Source organism: Lycorma delicatula, chromosome 1, assembly GCF_047948215.1.
Source record: "Lycorma delicatula isolate Av1 chromosome 1, ASM4794821v1, whole genome shotgun sequence".
Taxonomy (NCBI): Eukaryota; Metazoa; Arthropoda; class Insecta; order Hemiptera; family Fulgoridae; genus Lycorma; species Lycorma delicatula.
The window spans coordinates 165,361,062-165,386,887 of NC_134455.1; the positions used below are offsets into that span (position 1 = coordinate 165,361,062).

The window sequence follows — 25,826 nt, forward strand, 5'->3', positions numbered from 1 at the left end:
ATTCTTTTACGAGCCCAGCGTCTTCTTTTGTTAGCGGTTGTCGGTGGTTACAGGACTGTCTCGCGAGAGGCGGTAACTGTGATTGCAGGCATCAAACCTGCGGATATTTCGGCTACGGAACGTAGCCAGCGGTATGTTGCTAAGAAGGCTGGCCTTCTTACTACTGGGCGTATGCGTGAGATCGAAGACCAAGGTTTTGACTCTTGGCAAGATAGGTGGAACACTTCTTTAACAGGTCGTTATACGCATGGTATATTCCCCGATGTTAGAGAGTTGCGAGCGATTAGCTGGGTATCCCCCAATCGGCATACCACTCAGTTCCTTTCAGGACATGGTGCATTTAGGGACAAATTGGCTAAGTTTAGGTTGGTTGATTCCGGCTTCTGTCCGGACTGTAGGGTCGATGAAACTGTGGACCATGTCCTCTACATATGTCCCCGGTACGAAGCTGAACGTACCAGAGTTAATAGGGAACTCGAGAGAGTAAACTCTGTTCTGGATCTACGAGTCAACTGGAGGACTCGTAGTGAGTGGAAAATAGTTGCTGGCTTCCTTCGCTTCCTCGCCCTGAGCAGGACCGCCGAGGGAATTTAGTAGGTGTTAGGAACCTGGGTGGCTAGGGACCGCCTGGGCAGTTGACTGGCCGAAGGTAGGCGCTTAGGCAGCGTGCCTCGGTTAGATGTATTTGTGGTATGCATTGAATCAGGCTGTCGGCGGAGTTGCGGCCGTTGTCGGTGGGCCGGACTATTCTTGCCCGGCGGGTGCGGTTGCGCTCTGACGGGGGCATTTTGAGCTAAATCACTGTCGGCGGGGCTTCTCTGGGTGCTGCTCAGGTGGTACGTAAGGGAGTCTCGGCGGCAATTGCGAAAGATGGTGAATGTCACGTGGGACTCCGCGATGGCGCTGTACGGGAGTAGGCGTTTATTCTCCTCTCCTGGGCAGACCAGAACGGAGTTAGATTGAAACTCATTAGAGTACTAAGCGGGGTTCTTAAGGGAACTAGGTCAAAATTTTGATGTTAAACTTTAGTGGGAAGTTTATTGTTGAGGCTGTTAGTGCGATCTGAGACATTCAGAAAGTGGCTCATTATAGCAGGATCTAGACGCGGGGTCTTCTTTCTGCGTTTAGGTTTCTAGCTTAGTTCTTGAGGGCGACGTGGTAGCTGCAGGTGTCCGTTGTCTTCATTCTGAAGGCATAAACTTGTAAATCTATCTCGGGGTGAACTTTACCGATGTAGATGTCCCTTGGGGCATCTGCATCGGTGGCATCTCTGCGGGGCCTAAACTGTAAGCTGTGGTGTGCATCAGTTTGAGGGCGAGAAGAAGTCCTCCGTTAAAGCCACTGCTGGCTAGGAACGGAGGGGGTGGTGTAGAGACCAGACACGCTACGAGGTGGGTTCTTCTCCCCTCGGGGGGGAATCGAGATGTTCTCGATAAGATCCGTTGTCTTCTTTCTGAAGGCATAAACACATAAAACTATCTCTGGGTGAACTTTACCGATGCAGATGTCCCTCGGGGCATCTGCATCGGTGGCATCTCTGCGGGGCCTGAACTGAAAGCTGTGGTGCGCAATCAGTTTGAGGGCAAGAAGATGTCCTCCGTTAAAGCCACTACTGGCTAGGAACGGAGGGGGTGGTGTAGAGACCGGACACGCTACGAGGTGGGATCTTCTCCCCTCGGGGGGAATTGAGATGTTCTCAATAAGAAGTAAAATGTGATATCTGTTTTTTTATTTTAATAAATATGTTGTGTCTGGGCATTGATAATGCCAAAGTGTTTTTCACTCAGAAAAAACAAAAAAAAATTCTCTTTAATAAAATATAGGGTGTATCACAAAGTTATCCCAGGACTTTCATAACCTATTCTACAAGAAAATAATGGAAAAGTTCATTTAAACATATTTCTAAAATGTTTGCAAGTTATGACTAGTGAAAGATTTTGCTCAGATTTCAGCTACCCTATTAAATTTGAGTTCATACTGAAATTTTTAGGATGTTAATTAAGGGTAGAATTAGTGATTTCTTATAATTTTTTACCTGAAAATCGATTAAAATTGCATAAACTGGTAAGTGCATTTGTTAATGTGGTTGAATTGATTGTGGTTGAATTGGTAGTTCAGAATCAAATATCATAAACTGATTATGACAAAAGCTGATCATTTTGTTTTTGATAAGCCAAGTATGTTTTAAAAAATTTTGAAATGATTTGAATATTATTTCTTGTTTAAATGAACTTTTTCCATTATTTTCACGAGTTGAATAGGTTATGAAAATCCCAGGAGAACTTCAGGACATATTCTGTGTAACACGACTAAGACATTTGCAGTATTTCATTCTTCTTCATTAATTTCAAACTACATGTGATTATTTTCTAGATCAGAGGTTCTAATATGAAGTAAATTAATATGCTTTCTATTAAAGCAGACACCATATTATTATAACCATGAGAAAGTATGAAATAAGAAATCCTTTTACTAAATCCTTATATAAAATAGGAATTATAATTTAATATCTGCAGTACTGTAACATAAGCAGCTACCAAAGAAATGTTTGCATATTTTGAAAGATACAGATTCTGTCTAGTTCTCTACAGTTACCTTTTTTTGTACCTCTTTCTAAATCATTGTGTGTGTTTTCCAGTCATCTCTTTTAAGTACAAATTACGGTCTTTTTGCTTAATTTTTAACTAAATAAAGAGAGATCTTTTTATCAAATCCACATTTATCGAATTTTTACAGGCACCCCCTCTTTTTTTATTATTTCTGAAAACCGTTGATTCAACTTTTTGTAATTCTTTTTTTTCTATATTATTTCTTGTACTTAGAAAGCTGATATCATTATTTCAAATCAGAACTTTCAGTTACCTTCTACAGTTGTCCAAGCCAGATTCTATGATTCACATGTTATTTATAACCTCATTAACAGTATTTTGTTGTTGGAACATACTATTTTTTTCTTTTCAGTATCGTTCTTGCACTAAGATGTAATATAGCAGCTTATTGTTGAAGTTTATTCATTGTAGATCATCTGTAAAGGGTTCAGATAAACTCAGATATTTAAGTACATAGCTATCTTAATATGTTGAAAGAATGGGGTATCCTTCTGATAACTTGGTAATTTATATATGTCAGTTGTTAATTACGATTATTGTGCCGTATTTTTTTATTTTTTCAGGTCACTCAGATAATGTAAAAGCTCTAGTTGTCAATAAGGATGGTACACAGTGTTTGTCTGGAAGTTCAGATGGTACAATAAAATTATGGTCATTAGGTCAACAACAATGTATTCAGACAATATTTGTACATACTGAAGGGGTCTGGGCCCTTTTGGTGAGTGTGTTTATGACATTCGACATTTAGTTATTTGCATTTTAATAGATAAATTAAATTAGTTGAACGTGAACTTACTGCAGTACTGCTTGATTAATCAAATTAAAATTAAATATTTCAAACCCAAAATCAGGAAAAACATAAAGAAATTGCATTATGTTCTGAATGAGTATGGTAGTAATATGAGGGCAGTTCAGAAAGTAACCTCTGTTTGGCTACAAATAAAAAAACCTGCATATATAAAAATATTTTATTATATACAACTTAAAATTGCAGCTTTTAACTATTTTTCAACATAGTTGCCAATTAAATTCAAGCATTTGTCATAGCATTTCACTAATTTACAAATACCTTCTCATAAAATTCAGCTGCCTGGGTACCTAGCCAATCTTTCATAGCATTTTGAAGTTCATTGTCATCAAATTGCTGTGGCACAAGCCATTTCTTGTTTGATTGAAGAGATGAAGATCGCTCAGCGCCAAGTCCAGGCTATAAGGGGATGATCAAAAATGTCCCATTGGAATTGATTTAGAAGTTGTTGAATTCTTTGAGCACTGTGAAGGCAAGCGTTGTCAACACCGCAAAAAAACAACAGTGATGCAAAAAAAAAAAATACCAGATGACAGCATACTGCAGTGTTCTGAATGGCTTGCCTAAGTTTCTTCAAAGTTTAACAGTAGACTGTTGAAGTAGCTGCGTGTGTCGCAGCATTTCAATGATGACAACAAACTTCAAAATTCTGTGAAAGGTTGGCTAGGTACCCAAGGGGCTGAATTTTATCGGGAAGTTAATTAATGAAACTATGACAAATTCTTGAATTTAAATGGTGACTATGTTGAAAAATAGTTAAAAGCTATAGTTAATTGTATACAATAAAATACTTTTACCTGTACAGGTTTTTTATTTATAGCCAAACTGAGGTTACTTTCTGAACCACCCTCATATCTTTGAAGCAGAGCTTGACACAATAAAGTAAAAGGACTTACATTTTGTTCATGGTAATGAAATCTCAAGTTAGCTATCTTTTTTTAAGTGTGGAGAGAGGCAATTGAAGAAATTTAAAGCAATTTTTGTTTGTCCACATACAATATTTGTATCAGGTTCATTGCTGTTCACTTTAACATCCACGTATTCCTTAACCAGCTGCACAGCTGTTGTGTTTGTGATATGTTAGAGCACTGTTAAATATTGACCTTTTATTAAACAATCTGTTTATAGTTTGAATTTAAAAGGTTCATATAATTTTCTTTAATAATTTCTTTTGCTGACTTCTTTTCCTGGTTTCACAAAAATTTTTTTTTATAATTTTTTTTTGACAGGATTTTTTTAATCTTATGACAATTATTTTATATTACAATATTTTTTACCTTTCTTTTCTTTATTAATATTTTAGTACTTTTCTTTTTATTACTGTATTTTTTTTATATTAATTATAATGCGTTTTAAGTTGTCATTCATTTTTGGTGTGACAGAATAATTCTAAACTTAAATCAAACTGATTGGGAGGGGACCATATACAATCAAAGCAGTGGGTGAAATTGTCAGAAGTTATGTTAAAATTAAAATGTGTTGAGCCTGTATAATTCTAAGCTCTGAAATAAAAAAATATAGTTTTTTGAAAGATTTCATTAAAAAATCCTTTTTTTACTGAAGTTTAATATCTAGTTATTATTTTCGCACAACTTAAGTTTGTAAAAAAAATTTATTGTTTATTATATTTATTAAGTATAAATTTTATTTCATCAAATTGAAAACACTTTGTTGTGATTGAAAGTAATTTCTGTATTAATTTATATTGACATTTATGACTGAACACTGATGGCATTTCAGCTACATTATGGAATGGTAAATTTTTAGGTTTTCATTTAACACTGATCAGTTCATCATTTAACGTTAAACATTCATATGATGCCAATCTGATATTGGCCTGGACATAAATGTATGACATTTATGTCTTTTCATAAGGGTCTTTTACCATGTTCATTGCTGTTCACTTTGTGCATCCACCAATCCAGTTGCACAATTATTTTATTTCTGTGAGTACCGTTAGACATGACCTTTTATTATAGGATTTGTATATAGTTTGAATTTTTTTTTTGTCTTCAGTCATTTGACTGGTTTGATGCAGCTCTCCAAGATTTCCTATCTAGTGCTAGTCGTTTCATTTCGCTATCCCCCTACATTCTACATCCCTAACAATTTGTTTTACATATACCAAACGTTGCCTGCTTGCACAATTTTTTCCTTCTACCTGACCCTCTAATATTAAAGCGACTATTCCAGGATGCCTTAATTTGTGGCCTATAAGTCTGTCTCTAATTATATTTTTCCAAATGCTTCTTTCTTCATCAATTTGCCGCAACATCTCTTTATTTGTTACTTTATCCACCCATCTGATTTTTAACATTTTCCTATAGTACCACATTTCAAAAGCTTCTAATCTTTTCTTCTCAGAAACTCCAATCGTCCAAGTTTCACTTCCATATAAAGCAATGCTCCAAACATATACATTCAAAAATCTTTTCCTGATGTTTAAATTAATTTTTGATATAAACAAATTATATTTCTGACTTAAGGCTCGTTTCGCCTGTGCTATTCGGCATTTTATATCGTTCCTGCTTCGTTCATCTTTAGTAATTCTACTTCCCAAATAACAAAATTCTTCTACCTCCATTATCTTTTCCCTTCCTATTTTCACATTCAGTGGTCCATCTTCATTATTTCTACTACATTTCATTACTTTCATTTTGTTATTGTTTATTTTCATGCGGTAGTTCATGCATAGATTTCATCCATGGCATTCTTTGTTTCTTCTAAATCCTTTTTACTCTCAGCTAGAATTACTATATCATCAGCAAATCATAGCATCTTTATCTTTTCACCTTGTACTGTATCTCCGGATCTAAATTGTTCTTTAACATCATTAACTGTTAGTTCAATGTAAAGATTAAAAAGTAACGGAGATAGGGAACATCCTTGTTGGACTCCCTTTCTTGTTACAGCTTCTTTCTTATGTTCTTCGATTATTACTGTTGCTGTTTGGTTCCTGTAAATGTTAGCAATCGTTCTTCTATCTCTGTATTTGAACCATAATTTTTTTTTAAAATGCTGAACATTTTATTCCAGTCTACATTATGGAATCCCTTTTGTAGGTCTATAAATGTCAAGTATGTTAGTTTGTTTTTCTTTAATCTTCCTTCTACTATTAATCTGAGGAGGCCTAAAATTGCTTCCCTTATACCTATACTTTTTCTGAAACCAAATTGGTCTTCTCCTAACAGTTCTTCCACTCTCCTCAATTCTTCTGAAGAGAATTCTAGTTAAGATTTTTGATGCATGGCTAATTAAGCTAATTGTTTTGTATTCTTCACATTTATCTGCTCCTGCTTTCTTTTTTATCATGACTATAACACTCTTTTTGAAGTCTGACAGAACTTCCGCTTTTTTTGTAAATATTACACACAAGTTTGTATAATCCACCTATCACTTCCTCATCTGCATTCCGCAGTAATTCTGCTGGTATTCCGTCTATTCCAGGAGCCTTTCTACCATTTAAATCTTTTAATGCTCTCTTAAATTCAGATCTCAGTATTGTTTCTCCCATTTCATCCTCCGCAGCTTCCTCTTCTTCTTCTATAACACCATTTTCTAATTCATTTCCTCCATATAACTCTTCAATATATTCCACCCACCTATCGACTTTGCCTTTCATATTATATGTTGGTGTACCATCTTTGTTTAACACATTCTTAGATTTTAATTTATGTACCCCAAAATTTTCCTTAACTTTACTGTATGCTTCGTCTATTTTACCAATGTTCATTTCTGTTTCCACTTCTGAACACTTTTCTTTAATCCACTCTTCTTTCGCTAGTTTGCACTTCCTGTTTATAGTGTTTCTTAATTCTCGATAGTTCCTTTTACTTTCTTCATCACTAGCATAATTATATTTTCTACCAGTTATTTTTGTTTCATCTAAGTTTGCTTTTGCTGATTTAATAATTTCCTTTTTAACATTCTCCCATTCTTCTTCTACATTTTCTTCCTTATCTTTTTTACTCAGATCTCTTGCGATGTCCTCATCTAAAATCTTTTTTACCTCCTCTTCCTCAAGCTTCTCTAAATTCCACTGATTCATCTGACACCTTTTCTTCAGGTTTTTAAACTCCAATTTACATTTCATTATTACTAAATTATGTTCACTATCAATGTCTATTCCAGGATAAGCTTTGCAGTCAATGAGTTGATTTATAAATCTTTGTTTAACCATGATATAATCCATCTGATACCTTGCAGTATCGCCTGGCTTTTTCCATGTGTATATTCTTCTATTATGATTTTTAAACTGGGTGTTGGCAATTACTAAATTATACTTTGTGCAAAACTCTGTAAGTCAGTCCCCTCTTTCATTCCTTTTGCCCAGCCCGTATTCACCCACAATACTTCCTAGTTCTTTTTACTTTCTTTATCATTAGAATTCTTATACTTTCTACATTCATCCATCAGCTACAATATATCCTCTTGATATCCAAGGTTTCCTACCAGTTCTCTTTGTTCCACCTAAGTTCGCGTCTGCTGATTTAAGAAATTCCTTTTTAGCATTCTTCCATTCTTTTATATTTTCTACCGTGTCGTTTTTACTCAGACCACTTGTGATGTCCTCCTCAAAAATCTTCGTTACCTTCTTTTCCTCAAGCTTCTCTAAATTCCATCAATTCTTCTGAAACTTTTTTTTTAGGTTTCTAAAACCCCAATCTATATTTCATTATTACTAAATTATTGTTGCTATCAATGTCTCCTCCAGGATATGCTTTGCAGTCAAGCAGTTGATTTCTAAATCTTTGTTTAACCATGAATTAATCTATCTTATACCTTGCAGTATTACTGGGCTTTTTCTGTGTGATATTCTTCTATTATGGTTTTTAAACTGAATTTTGCCAATTACTAAATTATACTTCATGCAAAACTCAATAAGTTGGTCCCCTCTTTCATTCCTTTTGCCCTGCCTGTATTCACTCGCTATATTTCCTTCCTTACCTTTTCCAGTGCTTTCATTCCAATCTCCAACTATTATTAAATTTTCATCTCCTTTTATGTGTTTAATTGCTTTGTCAATTTCTTCGTATACACTCTATCTCATCATCATTATGGGTGCTTGTAGGCTTATAGATGTTAACAGTCGTTGTCGGTTTAGGTTTTAATTTTATCCTTATTACAATGATTCTATAGCTATGCAGTTTGAAATACTCTACTCTCTTCCCTATCTTCTTGTTCATTATGTAACCTACTCCTGCTTGCCCATTATTTGAAGCTGAATTAATTATTCTAAAATCACGTGACGAAAAGTCGTTTTCCTCTTCTCACCAAACCTCGCTAACCTACTACATCTACATTTATCCTTTCCATTTCCCTCTTTAAATTTTCTACCTACCAACCTTTTTTAGACTTCTAACATTCCTCAGTCCGACTCGGAGAATGTTATTTTTTAATTTTCTGGTGACCCCTTCCTTAGTAGTCCCCACCCGGAGATCCGAACGGAGGACTGGTTTACCTCTGGAATATTTTACCAAGGAAGCCATCATTACTTTATGAAAATGCAGAGAACTACATTTTCTTGGAAAAAAGCAGCTGTAGTTTTCTATTCCTTTCAGCTGTGGAGTACTCAGAAGATTGAGTGATGTTGATATGGCCGTTTATGTCATTCTGACCTACACCTTTAACAACTACTGAAAGAGCTGCTTCCCTCTTTCAGGAATCATTCCTTAATCTGGCTCTCAACAGATACCCCTTCGATATGGTTGCACCTTCGGTCTAGCTACTCTGTGTCACTGAGCACTCAAGCTCCTCACCAACGGCAAAGTCTCATGATTCATAGAGGGAGAGTTTTAATTTAAGAAGTGTATATGAAAGCAAGCTGTTTTTTAGTATTTGACTCAGAGATATTTTCAGTCTGCCTCATGCATGTTGCTTTTATTGACATTTTTAATCTGTTTTTACTATAACATGATTTTCTGTTAGGAAGGATAAAAATAGTATAATATTATTTATTATTTTTTTAGTGCTTTATTTGTTATTATTTCTTTAGAAAATTCCTTGTTTATTTTTATTTTTTTAATTGTGATATGTAGGCAACTGAAGGCTTTAGTCATGTTATATCTGGTGGAAGAGATAGGCGAGTGGTGATGTCAGATGTCAGAAATCCTCGAAGACATGTTGTTATTTGTGAAGAAAGTGCTCCTGTTCTAAAGATGGCTGCTACATCTGACTTTTCTGGACTGTGGATTGCAACTTCTGAATCTACTATTAATTACTGGGTATTACTTTGTATTATATTACATAACTTTTATTTAATTTTGAATCAGATTTTTAATTAATATAAGATTGTTAAGCTAGTTGTTTTCCTTTTACTATTTGGGTAGGTGTTGAAAAATAGTGCTGATTCTTTAAATAAATTAAGTCTTTATGATCTTGCGATTATAATTATTTTTATTGTAATTGTAAATATATTCATATGTATAACATTATTAACTTTCCATAAATTTATTGTATTAATAAACGTAATATCATGTAATAAGACTTATTGAGTCCTTGAGACTTGTAGTAGACTTGTAGAAGATTGGATGAGGACTTGAACCGGACTGGATGAGGACTGTCTGAATGAAGTAACGAGCTTGCTTATATTCTGTGTATTCTTGTATTCTGTGTGTGGAGCCACTGAATTATTAGGAGCCGAATGTGAATCCGACCGAAGCTGAAGATCTTTAAATTTTAAAAGTCTTATCTGAAATGAAAATTAATTAATGATCTCATTAATAGTGAATTTTAAATAATATGAATGAAACCTAAGCCTATACAGTAGAAAAGAAGCTAATCTTGGTTTTCACAAATAGATAGCCTTATGTTTGTTTTGAAGGAGTCCTGTCAATGTTGTCATATTTTCTTTTGGCATTTGATATCTGTCACTTTTAGCATACTTTAGAAAAAAATTGCACATAATTTTCTTTGCACCTCTTAAGTTTATGGTCAGTTTTAATATGGAATGCAAAAACTAACATTTTCAACATATTTTACTTTTTTTCGTGAAGGCAAGAAAGCTGCTAAGACACAAAAAAATATGTGAAGGTTGTGGTCTTGATTGCATAATAGAACACAAGTGCCAGAATTAGTTTAAAAATTTTTGTTCTAGAGATTTTTCACTCAGATGTCCAAGATTTTTCAAGATGTCCAATGTTCTGGTCAACCTGCTGAAATTGATGTGAGTCATAATTGAATCAAATCTATAACTATACAACAGATCGCAGAAAGATTAATTGTATTACATTCAACAATTGAAAATTACATCAACTGTCTTGGACTCATTAAGAAGCTTGTTATTTGGGTTCCAAATGAATTGAAAGAGTTTCAGTTAACCCAAAAAACCAATTTTTGCAATATGCAGCTTAAATGCAGTGAAGTCGACCCTTTTTTGAAACGAATCAGTAATAATTATGATATAATAATAATAATACATATAGATAAAACAAATGATTACATTTATAACAAATTAATCTGATGACTAGTGAAAAATTTCTTCAACAAGAAAGAAAAAAGTTAAGAAAACTGACATATTTATGTGTCAGTCAGTTTGAGAAGGTTTATTTACTTACTTTGTTCTTCCTGTATCCAGTATTATTGTATTAACTGACATCCAGTGGTCTAAGACGTGTAGGATGTGCATGCTCTTTTTTTATAATCTTTTAGCTATTAGTTTGTTATTGATTGGATTTTTTTATTTTCTTGCGAATGTGTATAAATATATTAATGTGTCCGAATCAAACTATTATTATACTCTTACTTATTTCAGTTGGTACCAAAACGAGATTCATTATCAGAGTTGGGAAGTGGTGATGATGTTGATTGCAGTGGTATGAAACCTGTTAATTTAAAACCTGAAGCTGTGATAAAAGGTGGCCCGGCAATCAGACGTTCTCATATTCTTAATGACAAACGTCACATATTAACTCAAGATACCGAAAACAATGTTGCTATTTATGATGTTCTTAAGGTAAAAAATAATTTTATGTTCACTCAACCATCTTTAACACATTTTTTTTTGTTCTCAAAATAGCAATAATGAACCTCTGCCACCAGGACAGACTGGTTTGCCATGGTATTATGCCAAATGCTTTAATCAGAATGTGAGGAGACCAAGGCCTGAACTGTGAAATAACAAATTATTCCTCCAACATTATAGTTTACCAATTTACAAACACTGTTATGAGCAAAAATATTGTCACAACTAAAACCTATGATTTTGATGATACTTCCAGCTAGTTTTACATAACACACACTTTTTTGTGATCAAAATATCAGACAGTTGGGGGTGAAAATTTATCAGTAAATCTTTTTCATTTTCATCAAATATGATTTAATATATCAAAAAATTTATAGTAATATAACAAATTTGAATAAGTTTTTTAAAGAATTTTCCTTTGATTTTGTTTTCTGGCATTGCTATTCTTACAATCTCATACTTTCACTGAAAGGTTTTTTTTTGTTGTAAATAATATAGTACTTAATATTTTATATCTGTGTATGTTATGTATTTTTTCATTGCAGTTTACATATGTTTTGTTTTATATATATATAATACTGGTGTCCCTGAAATACATGGAGAAACTTTGAGAATAGATTCCTTACATCAAATTAAGAAAAAAATAAGTTCCTATAAACCTATCCAGAAGTGCTTAGGAGGTTGCTGTTTGTCTATCAGTCATTTTTTTTTATAACTCAAAAACAATTGAGATGTTTTAATGAAATGTAAGTATTGTTTATAGTGATATCGGATATAGTGACCAAAAACTTGTCTTTTTCTACTGCAATGCAACATTTTATCACTTATAATGACTGACGGAATTGACTCGTCAGTAACGTAGTATATCTACATTATTGCTACAGAAATATTTTGATGATTAAAATGAGTCACCTTTTCCTTTTTACCTGCATATGTATTATAGTTCTTGTTTTTCTTATCTTTTTCTTGTACCAGATTATTGTAAAATGAAGCAGCCGCATTCAATTGTTTTTAATCTTTTGCTGTGAGCATATCATACTATGCAGGTACAGTATTTTATTTTACGTATCCTTTGTAATTCATTTAATAGTGATTTAATTATGGCTTTGCAAAAACATTCACGATAGAGGAAAAGGCACACATTATCTGGCGGTTAGAGAATGGCGAATCTAATAAGACATTGCCCAAGAATTAGGCGTAGGTCATCTAACAATATCGGTAATATGGAAGAACCGCAAAAAAATTTTAAACAAAAAATTCTATGAAATCAAAAAAATTACAGCCTTGTTAATATAATGATGTAGACCAAGCGCTTTAAAATGGTTTAAATATCAGAGGGCTAGTGATATCCCTATTAGCAGCCCTGTGTTGCAAACTAAGGTGAACAATTTTTCTGAAAAATTCAGTAGATCACATGAAATAACTTCAGCTTGGGTACAATGGTTCCATCATTGTCACAATGTTGTGTCTGGGAGAATAAGTGGTGAGACCACAGCAGTTCCAACCGGTATGTCAGAAAAATGAATAGAAACCATTTGGCCAAAATTGAAAGAGGGCTATTCGAACAAGAAAATCTATAATGCTGGATGAATCCAGTCTTTTTTAAACTGACAGCAAAAAGAACTCTTCGGTTTCAAAGTGAAACGTTGTTGAGGGTAAAATTATCAAAAGAAAGACTAACAGTGCTAATTACGACAAATATGACTGGAACTGACAAAAAAACTTCTGGTTATGGGGAAAAGTGCTAAACCCCGATGATCTAAAAATTTAAAATTGCTTCCTGTTATGTATGAAAGTAACAAGAAAGCTTGGATGACAAGTGATATTTTTATGTCTTTGTTACAAAAATGGGACCATGAATTAAAGATTGAAAATGACAAAATACTGCTGCTCATTGACAACTGTCTGGCTCATCCACATGTTGAAAATCTTCTGTGTCTGAAGTTAGTGTTCTTACTACCGAAAACAACAGCAGTCTTACGGGCCTTAGATCAAGTCTGTGAAAGTCCACTACAAAAAACACCTAATTTTACAAATGATGCAGGATTTAGTTCAAAAAAAGGAAATACAGATAACTATTCTGGAATGCTATTATTATGTTAGACAGATCATGGAATGAAGTTTCTCTGCTGACTGTAAAAAATTGCTTTTGACATGCAGGATTTTTACTACAGGCTGGCAAAGTTACTGATGTTGTATGTGAAGAAGAATCTTTAGTGGAATGGGGTAATATTCTGCAAGACCAGTTGTCATCAAATGCATTGTTTGAAGATTATCAATAGGTTGACAAAGATTTAGAAACACATGAAACTGTAACAGATAATGATTTAGTGGCTTCAGTACTAGCAGAAATAGATAGGGATATAGGTAGTGACAACAAAGGTAATAATAGCGACAACGATGACGACATCAACCTACCAAATCTCCCAAAAGTTTTAGCAGCAATGAGAACCATTTGCCGCAGTTTTACAGAAATTTCTAATGAAAAAACAAAGAGTGTTTGTTTTTATTTAAAAAAGAACCTTTAGAAACTGTATTACTATACAAAATGTTCAAAATAACCGGCTTTTTGAAGAAAAAGTAATTTTTATAATTTTTTTCTATCTTCATTTACTGTACCATATTTGTATTTATTATTGCTTGTTTTTGTGTTTTTATATTATATAAATTATTTTTATTTTCAATAAATAAATAAATAATTTATTTTTAAGAAATAAATTTTTAAGAATTTTTTATTTTCAAGAAATAAATTATTATTTTCAATGATTATTATTTTACTGTATTACAATACCCATGTATATGGCATATTAAAGTAGTACCACTAAGCTACCTAAACATCAGTTATAATGACCTAAAATCGTCGGTCCCTTGGAGGTTGCTATAAATGATATGACTAATATTCTCAATGAAAAAAATAAGTATAAAAATTTTCTCTTCTAGAAATTTCAAAAGGGCAGTTTTATTCATTTTTAAAATAATTAATATCTTTGAAACCATACATATGATTACATCATAAACAAAATTACCTCATTTGGTTAAATGTGAACGAGCCAGTAAAATTACAAAATTCATTCCTTTCGTTAAGAAACAAAATATAATATTAATCAGAATAGAGGAAGTTTCAATTATTAATGTTTAAAAAAATAAGTTTTTATTTAAAAACATCTTATTATGCTGTAGATTATAATTAATAATTTACTATATAATCTTAATTTTATTTCTCAGAAGAAATATTATCCACAAATATTTAAGTTAAGCGCTTAAAATAGTGAGTAATCATTATACAAGTGAAAAATATATTTCAATTATCCAAACAGTTGAATTATTTAGTTTGCAAACAGGGAAACATTATTATAATGTGTACAGTGGTAATGATAATAATTACGAAGCTTTACAGCTCTTTCAGGAGCTTCCAACTAAACAACAGCCAAATCATAAAAGCTTTTATGATCCTTGTCTTCCCTACTGGATTGGGATGTTTCTTTGCTTACAGAAACAGGAAGATTAAAACCATTTGTTTGTGATCAAGGAAAGCCAATAAATATATTTTCTATTTGAGGGTTTAAATCACATTTAAAACTTGAATACAGAATATTTTTAGAATGTGTCAGTTAAAATCACTGAGTATAAGAAAACTGACCTCAATTTTACTTGTTGTGTGACTGTTGGAGAATACTCTATGAATAGTTAGTCTTCTCTTACCATTTGCAACATGTGCCAAGTCTTATACTTTCTGAATCCCAGTATCAGTTTAATTTTGCAATTGATTCCTCCAGCAAGGTACATTGCCTTACAAACATTTAGCGCCTCAATTAGTGAGCACTTAACCATAAATTCATGTTTAGTGTCAGTTTTCAAAGCAGTCACACATTTACAAACACTGTTAATAAGTATAATATCTGCATTCTATAGTTAATCTTATAACTACAGAATATTATTTTAAACATATTTAATTTATTGCTTTTAAACAATGAAAGGTAGATTTTAGTTAATAAGCTCACCGGGCTGGTCTGGTGGTTTACTCTTCATCGCAAATCAGCTGATATAAAGTCAAAAGTTCTAAGGTTCAAATCCTAGTAAAGGTAGTTGCTTTTATATGGATTTGATTACTGGATCATGGATACTAGTGTTCTTTGGTAGTTGGATTTCAATTAATCACACTTCTCAGGAATGATTGATCTAAGATCTTACAAGACTATACTTCATTTACATTCATACATATCATCCTCATTCATCTTCTGAAGTAATACCTTATGGATGTTCCAGAGACTAAACAGAAAAAGAAAAAAGATTCTACGTAAAAGAAGAAAATTTATTAATTATAATATATAAATTTAGTTTTGTACAAAATTAAATTTTGTTCATAATAAAATACTTCAAACGTTTTTTTTTTGTTTTAAAAGCGAGATTTAAAAATATATACAGTCACAGTTATATTAATGATTCAGTTGCCATTCTGAATTTTGCTAATGTAAAATTTTCATGTTTATATTTTTTTTTCATTAAAATATAGGTTTAAACTCACATACTGAGTTTCATTAAAATCTCAGTTGTTCTTGAGATATGAATTTATATAACAAAAAAACTCTAAAGGTTGACTGTAGGAAAACCAAGTATTTGTTTTTATTATTTTGTTGTGAGGAATCTACTATCAAGGTTTTTCTGCATATTTCATGGACACTGTGTACATTTTACTTCTACTAAGGAATTAGAATAACACTTTTAGGATGAAGGAAATATGATTTCATTCCTTGTTAAGTTCAAACTTATCATTGTTTAGTTAAAGTAGTGTATGGTTTAATTTAACCATGGGTGTTGTGACTAAAATGATACTCTGTGTAATCAGTCCTATTTTCTGATTATGATTATGATTTTAGGGTTAATCAGTTTTGTTCATTATTTTAATTTAAAAAATTATATTTAAAAAATACTTAGATTTGTATTTCATTTCAGTATTTAATTATATTAAATTTATATATAATATATATATAAATAATTAATTTATTTGTATTGGTACAGACGTGTATGGTTATTAAAAGAATTGCTTTAAAAAAAAAAAAATATATATATATATATATATACACACACACCCACATTTTGATTATGTAAAATTAAGCTTGTTAAATTAGTGTGAAGCATTGCATTGTTATATTTATGCTTTGTAATATTTAATTTTTTAATTTAAAAAGCAGTAAATTATTTTTATACTTGTGGATTTTTATGGTTTGTTTAGGCTCGCAAAGAAAAAGATTTAGGCCAAGTGAATTTTGATCAAGAAGTGAAAGACAGATTCAAGATGGTGTTTGTTCCAAACTGGTTTACTGTTGATCTGAAAACTGGGGTAAGTATTTCATTTTTTTCATTAGATTCTATTCAGAAATAATAAAAATTTTAGTCATAGTTTAATCACATCATGTAAGTTTAATGATTGTTTTTAGGCTTTGAACTGTAACTTGTACTACCAGTTGTTTCTTAACTGATGATATCTTTATGGAAGTAACATCTTAAAAAGATAAAAAGATATGAAATGAGGAATAGAATGCCATTGACAAATTGATGTATGGTACCCATAGGTTAAAAGTACTAGGTGTAGTTTCCTTTTTAATAAGTTGGTAGGATGTAGTGGCTGATGACAGTAGTTGTAGATGCCATACAAATATTAAAAAGAAAAAGATTTTTTTTACACATTATCTGATAACAGTTAAGACCTTTCAAAGAGTGATTATTATTTCCATTTATCATTAAACTGTTGTTATTATTATGTTTAAGTTTTGTTTGTGTGATTTGATTTTATTAATAAAATGACTGTTTATCAACATTGTTTGTTCACTGTTCTTTATTTCATTTGTTTTTCACACTTAATGTTGTTCTTAGATAAAAGAAATATTTAGATTTGTAATTTCATAATAATTGTTGAATCTACTTAATAGTTTTTAGTAGTAAATAGTGTTCTTTTTCAATTAATTATTTCTTAGTAATATTCTTTATTATATAAATTATTATTAAATTTTAGATGCTGACAATACATTTGGGACAAGATGAAGTTGATTGTTTTTCAGCTTGGGTATCATCTAAAGAAGCTGGTTTGGCACCAAATGATGTGATGGATCAAAAAGGTGAAAAATTCCTACATTTTGCATTTGTTTTATTGTTTGTTCATGTTCTTATTTTAAGTAATATAGTTAGCGTGTGAATTTCCTAATAACTTTGATGAATTTTAATTTTCTTGATTCACATTTGATATTAGTAAAAGTTTATTAATGTATATGGAAAGATGATGTATATGTTTTCTACTTGTGAAGAGAAAAATCCACTTTCACTGCTAATGTGCATGAAATAGGCCAATAATCTTCTTTTTTTTGTGTATTTATTGACCTATCTTAGGGAAAAGTCAAAAAGAAACTGTAAACATTGATTACTGGTTTTTTGAAATATTTCTTCCATCCTGTATTATTTTCCTGATTAAATATATTATGTTAATGGTACAGATGGAATAGCATCTTTTATACTGTACTGGTCACCATTCTGTTATTGGGCTCTTAATTTATTACATATCCTGGCCTGCCAATTCATGAATGTAGCAAGGTACAGGTACAGTTATTATATATAAGCATTTTATAACAAAAAAGCTGCATTTGAATCCTGGAAATTTCAGGATATCATTTTATGAATCAAAAATTCTTAAGTATTTTTGTTTGGTTTAACTGAATTCTATGTATAATCTTGCTTATATATTTTACGATTAATTCTTTTGTTTTCACATTTGTCTTCTTGACAGATTAGCTTCGTATCTCTTAATGTTTAGTAAGAAATTCCTTCAAATTGGCTAAAAGCATTAATCATCAAATAATGAAACATTTGTATATGCATCTGTCTGCCTTCTCTGTTTTGACCATTTTTTTGCTTGTTTATATCCTTGTTGCTTTTGTAATATGAATCTTAAGTATTACTGTAGTATTGTGTACAGTTAAAAATTAAGCCTGACTTTAGAAATGCATAACTGATCATTGCAAATACATAACAATATGTTATGCAATTTATTTTTTCTGAATTTTTTGAGCTTGTTTGTTTCTGAATTTACTCATTTATAATAACTTTTATTAAATGTTTTTAAAAAATTTGCAATCATTAATGGAAAGAAAAGTATCAGTTTTGAATCTTATTTTGAAGTGGATTGTCTTAAACCGTTTAGCTCTAATGTAATTTTGTTGAAAAGAGATTTTCCTAAAATCTCAGTAGTAGTTGATCATGAAATTAAAACATTAGTACTTTAAATCTTATCAATTTTTTTTAGGTAGTTTTTTTAGGAAGCTTTTGATAATCAGCCCAAAATTCAAATTAAACCTCATATTTCATGCTTGACAAAATCATGAATTGAAATGCTCATTATAAATGGATGAATATAAACAAGTAACAATAAAGTGATTAAACTGTTGTTACTAACAGCTGACTACTGATTGAGATGACTGAACTATGCCATCTGCGCCATCTGTTTACACTGTGTATACAGGCCAAAAATTCAAAATGGTGCTTATTTTAAAAACACGACCTGTAATGTATTGTATGATATATATTGTATTATATCATATATATTGTATGATATATTGTAAAATATATAATGTTACTATTACAATAGAAAGAATCAGCAGCACCATAGGTGAATCATTTATAAAAACCATAAATAATTAAAAGATAAGAATAACACAATGGAAACATAGGTTCTTAAAGCAAAGAATGAACAAGACCTGATATAAGATTCTACACAAAACCTGAGGAGTAAACGATTGCCTGGCTGGCATAAATAAACAAATGTGATTTAATATATTTTTTTTATCAAAAATGCTATAATAAGTAACTGATGACGACATAAAAATAAAGCAAATACACAAATATATTCATAGTTCTAAGTAGGTTTAATTTGAATTTTTATGGCTGAAGTTCACAGGCAAATCTGTGACTTTTACAGGCTGAATATTATGAGTGAGTGTATTAAAGTAATTAATTAATTACTTGTTAGTATATTAAAGTAAGACACTGGTGCCATTCATTTTGAAAAGGACAAGTGAACGTTCATGATGAAGAATGCAGTTAGCTGTCAGTGATTACAGATGATATCATTAATAAAGTTAACAAAAAATTTGAGAAAGCCAGCACTTCATCATTACACAATTCTCTTGATGTTTCATGACAAAATGATTTTGTTGTGAAGTTGAATTCATAAATTTAAATCTCATAATTTTTATAGATTAAGTTTTGACTGAAAAATTGGGCTATCAGCATACACACTTACACAAAGAAAAACATTTTGCTGTAGCTCATGAATTTTTGTGGCATTATGAAAATTAAGGTAATGAATTGTTTGATCACATTGCTACCAAAGATAAAACTTGGATTTCTTTTTTGAATATTGAGGCAAAGCAGCAGTCATGTTTTCATCTTCTAGATGAAAACAACAAAATGAGCTCAAACAGGAACTTTCGGTAAATAAGCTTATGGGTACTGATTTTGAGACAAAATAAGGTATCTTGCTTGTCAGGTTTAGTGATCGCGGAATTACTGTGAATGGCAAAACAAATTGAGAAACCTAAAAAAATCATAGAAGAGCTGTAAAACACAAACTGCATAAAATGCTATCCTGCAGAATTTTTTTTTGCATGACAATGCCCAACCACACACGGAAAATCATTGAGGCAATTGGAAAATCTTCAATCCTCCACCCTGTAGCCCTGACTTAGCTCCTGACGATTTTTTTTTTCTTCACCTTAGACAGTGGCTTGCATCACAGGTTTGACAATGACAAAAAATTGAAAAATTTTGTTACTGTGTGGCTGCATGTAGAAAAGTAATAAATAAATATAGTTTTAATGCATAAATAATAAAGTTTGTTCATATTTTTCAGTTTTATTTTTATTTCAAAAGTTTACTTTAAAAACACACTTGTATTTTTATTTATTACTGATTAAGACAGTTTATGTTATATGCTTATCTATCATAAATTAAACATATGTGAAATATTAATTGGATGCAAAATCAGATGGAAACATAAAGAGATTTAATAGAAGCTTTATATTTTAATAGTTCCAGGATGTTTGTATTTTGTATTTTCATTAGGTTTTTAAAATTAAATTTTGTGTTTTTTAATTTAAGGAATTTTTTGTTGTAGTAAACTATGGTAATTTAGTGCTGAAAGCCTTGCTTGAAAATTGGTGGACCAAAGTAGTCGATAACAGTGATCAAACAGTACCTCATGGTCGTTGTGGAAATGAATATTTCAAGGTACCTGATCATACTCCTCTTATATTCAGGTATTTACAGAATATTTTTCATTTATTATTGAGATTTATTTAATCTTTAACACATATCTCTCCTACTGTTACCTTTCCACAATTAGAAATTTGTAATCATTTTTATTGTGATGACTAAAAAAATTAATAAAGAATTTCTTTGTTGGTATGTGTATAATGCTGAATTTGTAATTTTATTTAGTATAATATTTTGAGTTTGAACATTCATGAATTGAATTTTTATGATTTTTTTTCCTAAAGTTTATCATTATTTGATTACTTATATAGTATTCTGGTGAATGACCTAGTAGTGCACTTTTATGCAGAAGTGTTTTAAAAATATTCTCTACAGTTTCTTTAGTAAATTACTTTATGTAGCTGCAAGTTTTTACTATTCAAGTTCATTTCTCTTCAATATGTACTCAGCTTTATAAGCTTTACCAACATTGTATTGTTCTATATCCTTATTTTTTCTGGTATAAAATATTTATTATAATGTACTTACTTTACTAAATAATTATTATAGTGACTACTTTTTAATAAATTTTATCATAAAGAATTTGAAAATATCGTAGGTATAGTAGTACTTCAGGAAAGTAGTTTGTAATAGAAATTTATGGAATTAGGTGGGGTTGAATGGAAATATTATTGAATTAAAGGAGTTGTTCTTAAATTGTGGTACATATTGCACTGGTAGTATACATAGCTTCTTAAGGTGCTATGCAAATAGACAATAATAAAAAAAACTATTATAATACAAAAAAATTCAAAAATGTTTTATCGTTAGTATTATACAAAATTATTTCTGCATAATAACAATAAGAATATCAGTTATTCAGCTAGCAAGAACGAACACGCAAGCCAACAGGTTCTTTTTGGCTTTACAGGTTATCATACCTAATGTATGTATTATTATGTATAGTGTTGCCTTCTCTACCATTTATACTAAAACATGTGCTTTTTAGTCAAAATAAGTCTGTAAACTATTTTGATATAACATAACACTTAATTTATGTCTAAGTTTAATTTTAATGTACAGTTTCTTTCATTTGATCTTTCATGTGAACAGATAAGCATTTTAGGTCTCAGGTTATAATTTAAATATCTGTTTTATGATTAATTAATTTTTTTTCTAGTGAAATTGGTGGTCGTACATTGTACAGATTATTGGTGAGAGATGCTGGTGGCGAAACTGAAAGTTCTCTGTTAAATGAGACTGTACCACTTTGGGTTGTTGATATAGTAGTTGAGAAGAATATGCCAAAATTCACGAAGATTCCATTCTATTTACTTCCTCATTCAACTTCTGGAGTAAAAAGTTTGAAAAAGTTAGTAACTTTTATATTATTATTATAGTAAATTTAACTCACTTTATGAATCATGAGACCTTGCCAATGGTGAGGGGCTTGAGTACTCATTGAAATAGAGTAGCTGGACCAAAGGTACAAACATATCAGAGAGGTATTTGTTGAGAACCAGACTAAGAAATGATTCCTGGAAGAGGGCAACAGCTCTTTCAGTAGTTGTTAAGGGCGTAGGTCAGGAAGACTTAAACAACTATATCAAAATTACTCAATCTTCTGAGTACTGCACAGCTGAAAGGAATGGAAAACTACAGCTGCTTTTTTCCGAGAAAATATAGCTCTCTGCATTTTCATGTTATCAAAGATGGAGGCACCTTCCTTGGTAAAATATTCCAGAGGTAAACAAGTTCCCAGTTTGGATTTCCAGGTGGGGAATATTAAGCAAGGAGTCACCAGAAAATTAAAAAAAAAACATTCTACGAGTCGAAGCATGGAATGTTAAAAATCTAAAAAAGGTTGGTAGGTTAGAAAATTTAAAGAAGGAAATGGATAGGTTAAATGTAGATGTAGTAAGAATTAGCGAGGTTTAGTTGAAGAGGAAAATGACTTTTGGTCAGGTGATTTTAGAATAACTAACTTGCTTCAAATAAAGGGCAGGCAGGAGTAGGTTTCATAATGAACAAGAAGATAGGGAAGAGAGTAGAGTATTTCAAAATGCATAGCGATAGAATCATTGTAATAAGCGTAAAATCAAAACTTAAGCCAACAACAGTTGTTAATGTCTGTATGCCTACAAGTGCCCATGATGATGATGATGAGGTAGAGTGTGTATACAAAGAAATTGATGAAATAATTAAACACATAAAAGGGAATGAAAATCTAATTATAGTTTGAGATTGGAATGCAAGCATCAGAAAAGGCAAGGAAGGAAGTATTGTGGGTGAATACGGGTTGAACAAAAGGAATGAAAGCGGGGACTGACGTATTGAGTTTTGCATGAAGTATAATTTAGTAATTGACTACACCTAGTTTAAAAATCATAGAAGAATATGCACATGGAAAAAGCCAGGTGATACTGCAAGGTGTCAGATAGATTATACCATGGTTAAACAAAGATTTAGAAATCAACTCATCGACTGCAAAGCTTATCCTGGAATAGACATTGATAGTGACCATAATTTAGTAATAATGAAATGTAAGTTGGAGTTTAGAAACCTGAAGAAAAGGTATCAGTTGAATCGTTGGAATTTAGAGAGGTTTGAGGAAGAAGAGGTTATGAAGATTTTTGCGGAGGACATTGCAAGAGGTCTGTGTAAAAAAGGTAAGGTAGAAAATATAGAAGAAGAATGGGAGAATGTTAAAAAGTAAATTCTTAAATCTGCAGAAGTGAACTTAAGCAGAACAAAGAAAACTGGTAGAAAACCTTGGCTATCAAAAGATATATTGGAGCTGATGGATGAACGTAGAAAGTATAAGAATGCTAGTGGTGAGGAAGGTAAAAGGAACTGTCGACAGTTAAGAAGTACTATAAACAGAAAGTGCAAATTAGCAAAAGAAGAGTGGATTAAAGACAAGTGTTCAGAAGTGGAAAGAGAAATGATCATTGGTAAAATAAACAGAGCATACAGGAAAGTTAAGGAGAATTTTGTGGTAGATTAATTAAAATCTAATAATGTGGTAAACAAACATGGTACACAGATTTATAATACAAAAGAAAAGATCGGTAGATGGGTATAATATATTGAAGAGTTATATGGAGGAAATGAATTAGAAATAGGTTGTTATAGAGGAAGAAGAGAAAGTCAAAGAGGATGAAAGGGAGATACAGTTCCGAAATCTGAATTAATAGAGCATTAAAAGATTTGAATGGCAGAAAGGCTCCTGGGATAGAGGGGATTCCTGCAGAATTACTGCTAAGTGCAGGTGAGGAAGCGATAGATAAATTATACAAACTGGTGTGTAATATTTACGAAATAGGGGAAGTTCCATCAGACTTCAAGAAGAGTGTTATTGTCGTGATACCAAAGAAAGCAGGAGCAGATAAATGTGAAGAATACAGAACAATTAGCTGAACTACTCACGCATGAAAAATCTTAACTAGAATTTTGTACAGAAGAAATGAGAAGAGTAGAAGAAGTGTTAGGAAAAGACCATTTTGGTTTCAGGAAAAATATAGGGGCAAGAGAAGCAATTTTAGCACTCAGATTAATTGTAGAAGGAAGATTAAATAAAAACAAACTAACATACTTGGCATTTATAGACTAAGTAAAGGCATTGGATAACGTAGACTGGAATAAAATGTTCAGCATTTTAAAAAATGTAGAGTTCAAGTATAGAAATAGAAGAACAATTGCTAACATTTACAGGAACCAAACTGTAACAGTAATAATCGAAGAACTTAAGAAGGCAGCAGTAATAAAAAAGGGAGTCCGACAAGGATGTTCCCTATCTCTGTTACTTTTTAATCTTTATATAGCTTTATATAGAACTAGCAGTTAATGTTATTAAAGAACAATTTAGTTCCAGAGTAACAGTACAAGGTTAAAAGATAAAGATGCTACAATTTGCTGTTGATGTAGTAATTCTAGCTGAGAGTCAAAAAGATTAGAATAAACAGTGAAAGGCATGGATGAAGTCCTATGCAAGAACTACAGCATGAGAATAAACAAGAATAAAACAAAAGTAATGAAATGAAGTAGAAATAATATAGGTGGACCACTGAATATAAAAATAGGAAGGCAAAAGATTATAGAGGTAGAAGAATTTTGTTATTTAGTAGAGGTAGTAGAATTACTAAAGATTGACAAAGCAGGAGCGATATAAAATTCCAAATAGCACAGTCGAAATGAGCTTTCAGTCAGAAATATAATTTGCTTACATCAAAAATTAATTTAAACATCAGGAAAAAATTTTTGAAAGCATTTGTTTGGAGTGTAGCTTTATAAGGAAGTGAGACTTGGATGATTGGAGAACCTGAGAAGAGAAGATGCTAAGAAGCTGTGGTGCTATAGGAGAATGTTAAAAATCAGATGGGTGGATAAAGTGACAAATGAAGAGGTGTTGTGTGGCAAATTGATGAAGAAAGAAGCATTTGGAAAAATGTAGTTAAAAGAAGAGGTAGAGTTATAGGCCACATATTAAGGCATCCTGGAATAGTCGCTTTAATATTGGAGGCACATGTAGATGTGAAAAGTTGTGCAGGCAGGCAACATTCGGAATATGTAAAACAAATTATTAGTAAAGTAGGATGTAGGGCGTATACTGAAATGAAATGACTGGCACTAGATAGGGAATCTTGGGGAGCTGCATCAAACCAGTCAAATGACAACAAAATTCATAAAGTCATAAAGACAAAAAAAAATAAATTTAAGGTTTTTTCTTCAGTTTTCTTACTTTATTGTAAAACTTGTTACTGTGAATTTTTGGATTCGTATATTAAATAATAAAGTTGTTTTTTTAATTTATAAGAAAATGAATCTTTACTTATTTAAAATACATTTGACTACTTTAAATTCCATTCTCATTTGAATAAGAAATATTTTTACTACTTTACTACACAACACTATGTGATTCTGTTTTTTTTATCCTTTTATTTGTTATCCTGATTTTTTTATAATGTAATAACATGGTATTTGCTTCTATTTGTTATTATGGTGCATTCAGTCACAAATCCTAAAGAGTGACTGATTAGTTGGTAATATTTATTTAGAAAACTTAATTTAATAAAATTAAATTTGCATTCAGATTTTATGTTTAACATTTCAGTCAAATATCCTATTATATAATTTTATTTACCACCTCTTACGTTCAGAAATTTGTATTTTTTTTTTACCTATGATGCTTTCCATTTCTGTTTGT

At 31.4% G+C, this 25,826-nt stretch overlaps 1 protein-coding gene across 3 annotated transcripts in view; it reads left to right on the forward strand.

The window, feature by feature from the left end:
* The window catches only part of LOC142325276 (WD repeat-containing protein 48), a 68,568-nt gene that overhangs the window by 34,502 nt on the left and 8,240 nt on the right, over positions 1-25,826 (forward strand). For all 3 annotated transcript variants that reach the window (XM_075366823.1, XM_075366839.1, XM_075366832.1), the window contains 7 exons: positions 3,173-3,327; positions 9,456-9,641; positions 11,171-11,371; positions 16,614-16,721; positions 17,394-17,496; positions 20,544-20,685; positions 21,801-21,992. In XM_075366823.1, coding sequence (XP_075222938.1) covers positions 3,173-3,327; positions 9,456-9,641; positions 11,171-11,371; positions 16,614-16,721; positions 17,394-17,496; positions 20,544-20,685; positions 21,801-21,992 — 1,087 coding nt within the window. The remainder of the gene's footprint in view (positions 1-3,172; positions 3,328-9,455; positions 9,642-11,170; positions 11,372-16,613; positions 16,722-17,393; positions 17,497-20,543; positions 20,686-21,800; positions 21,993-25,826) is intronic.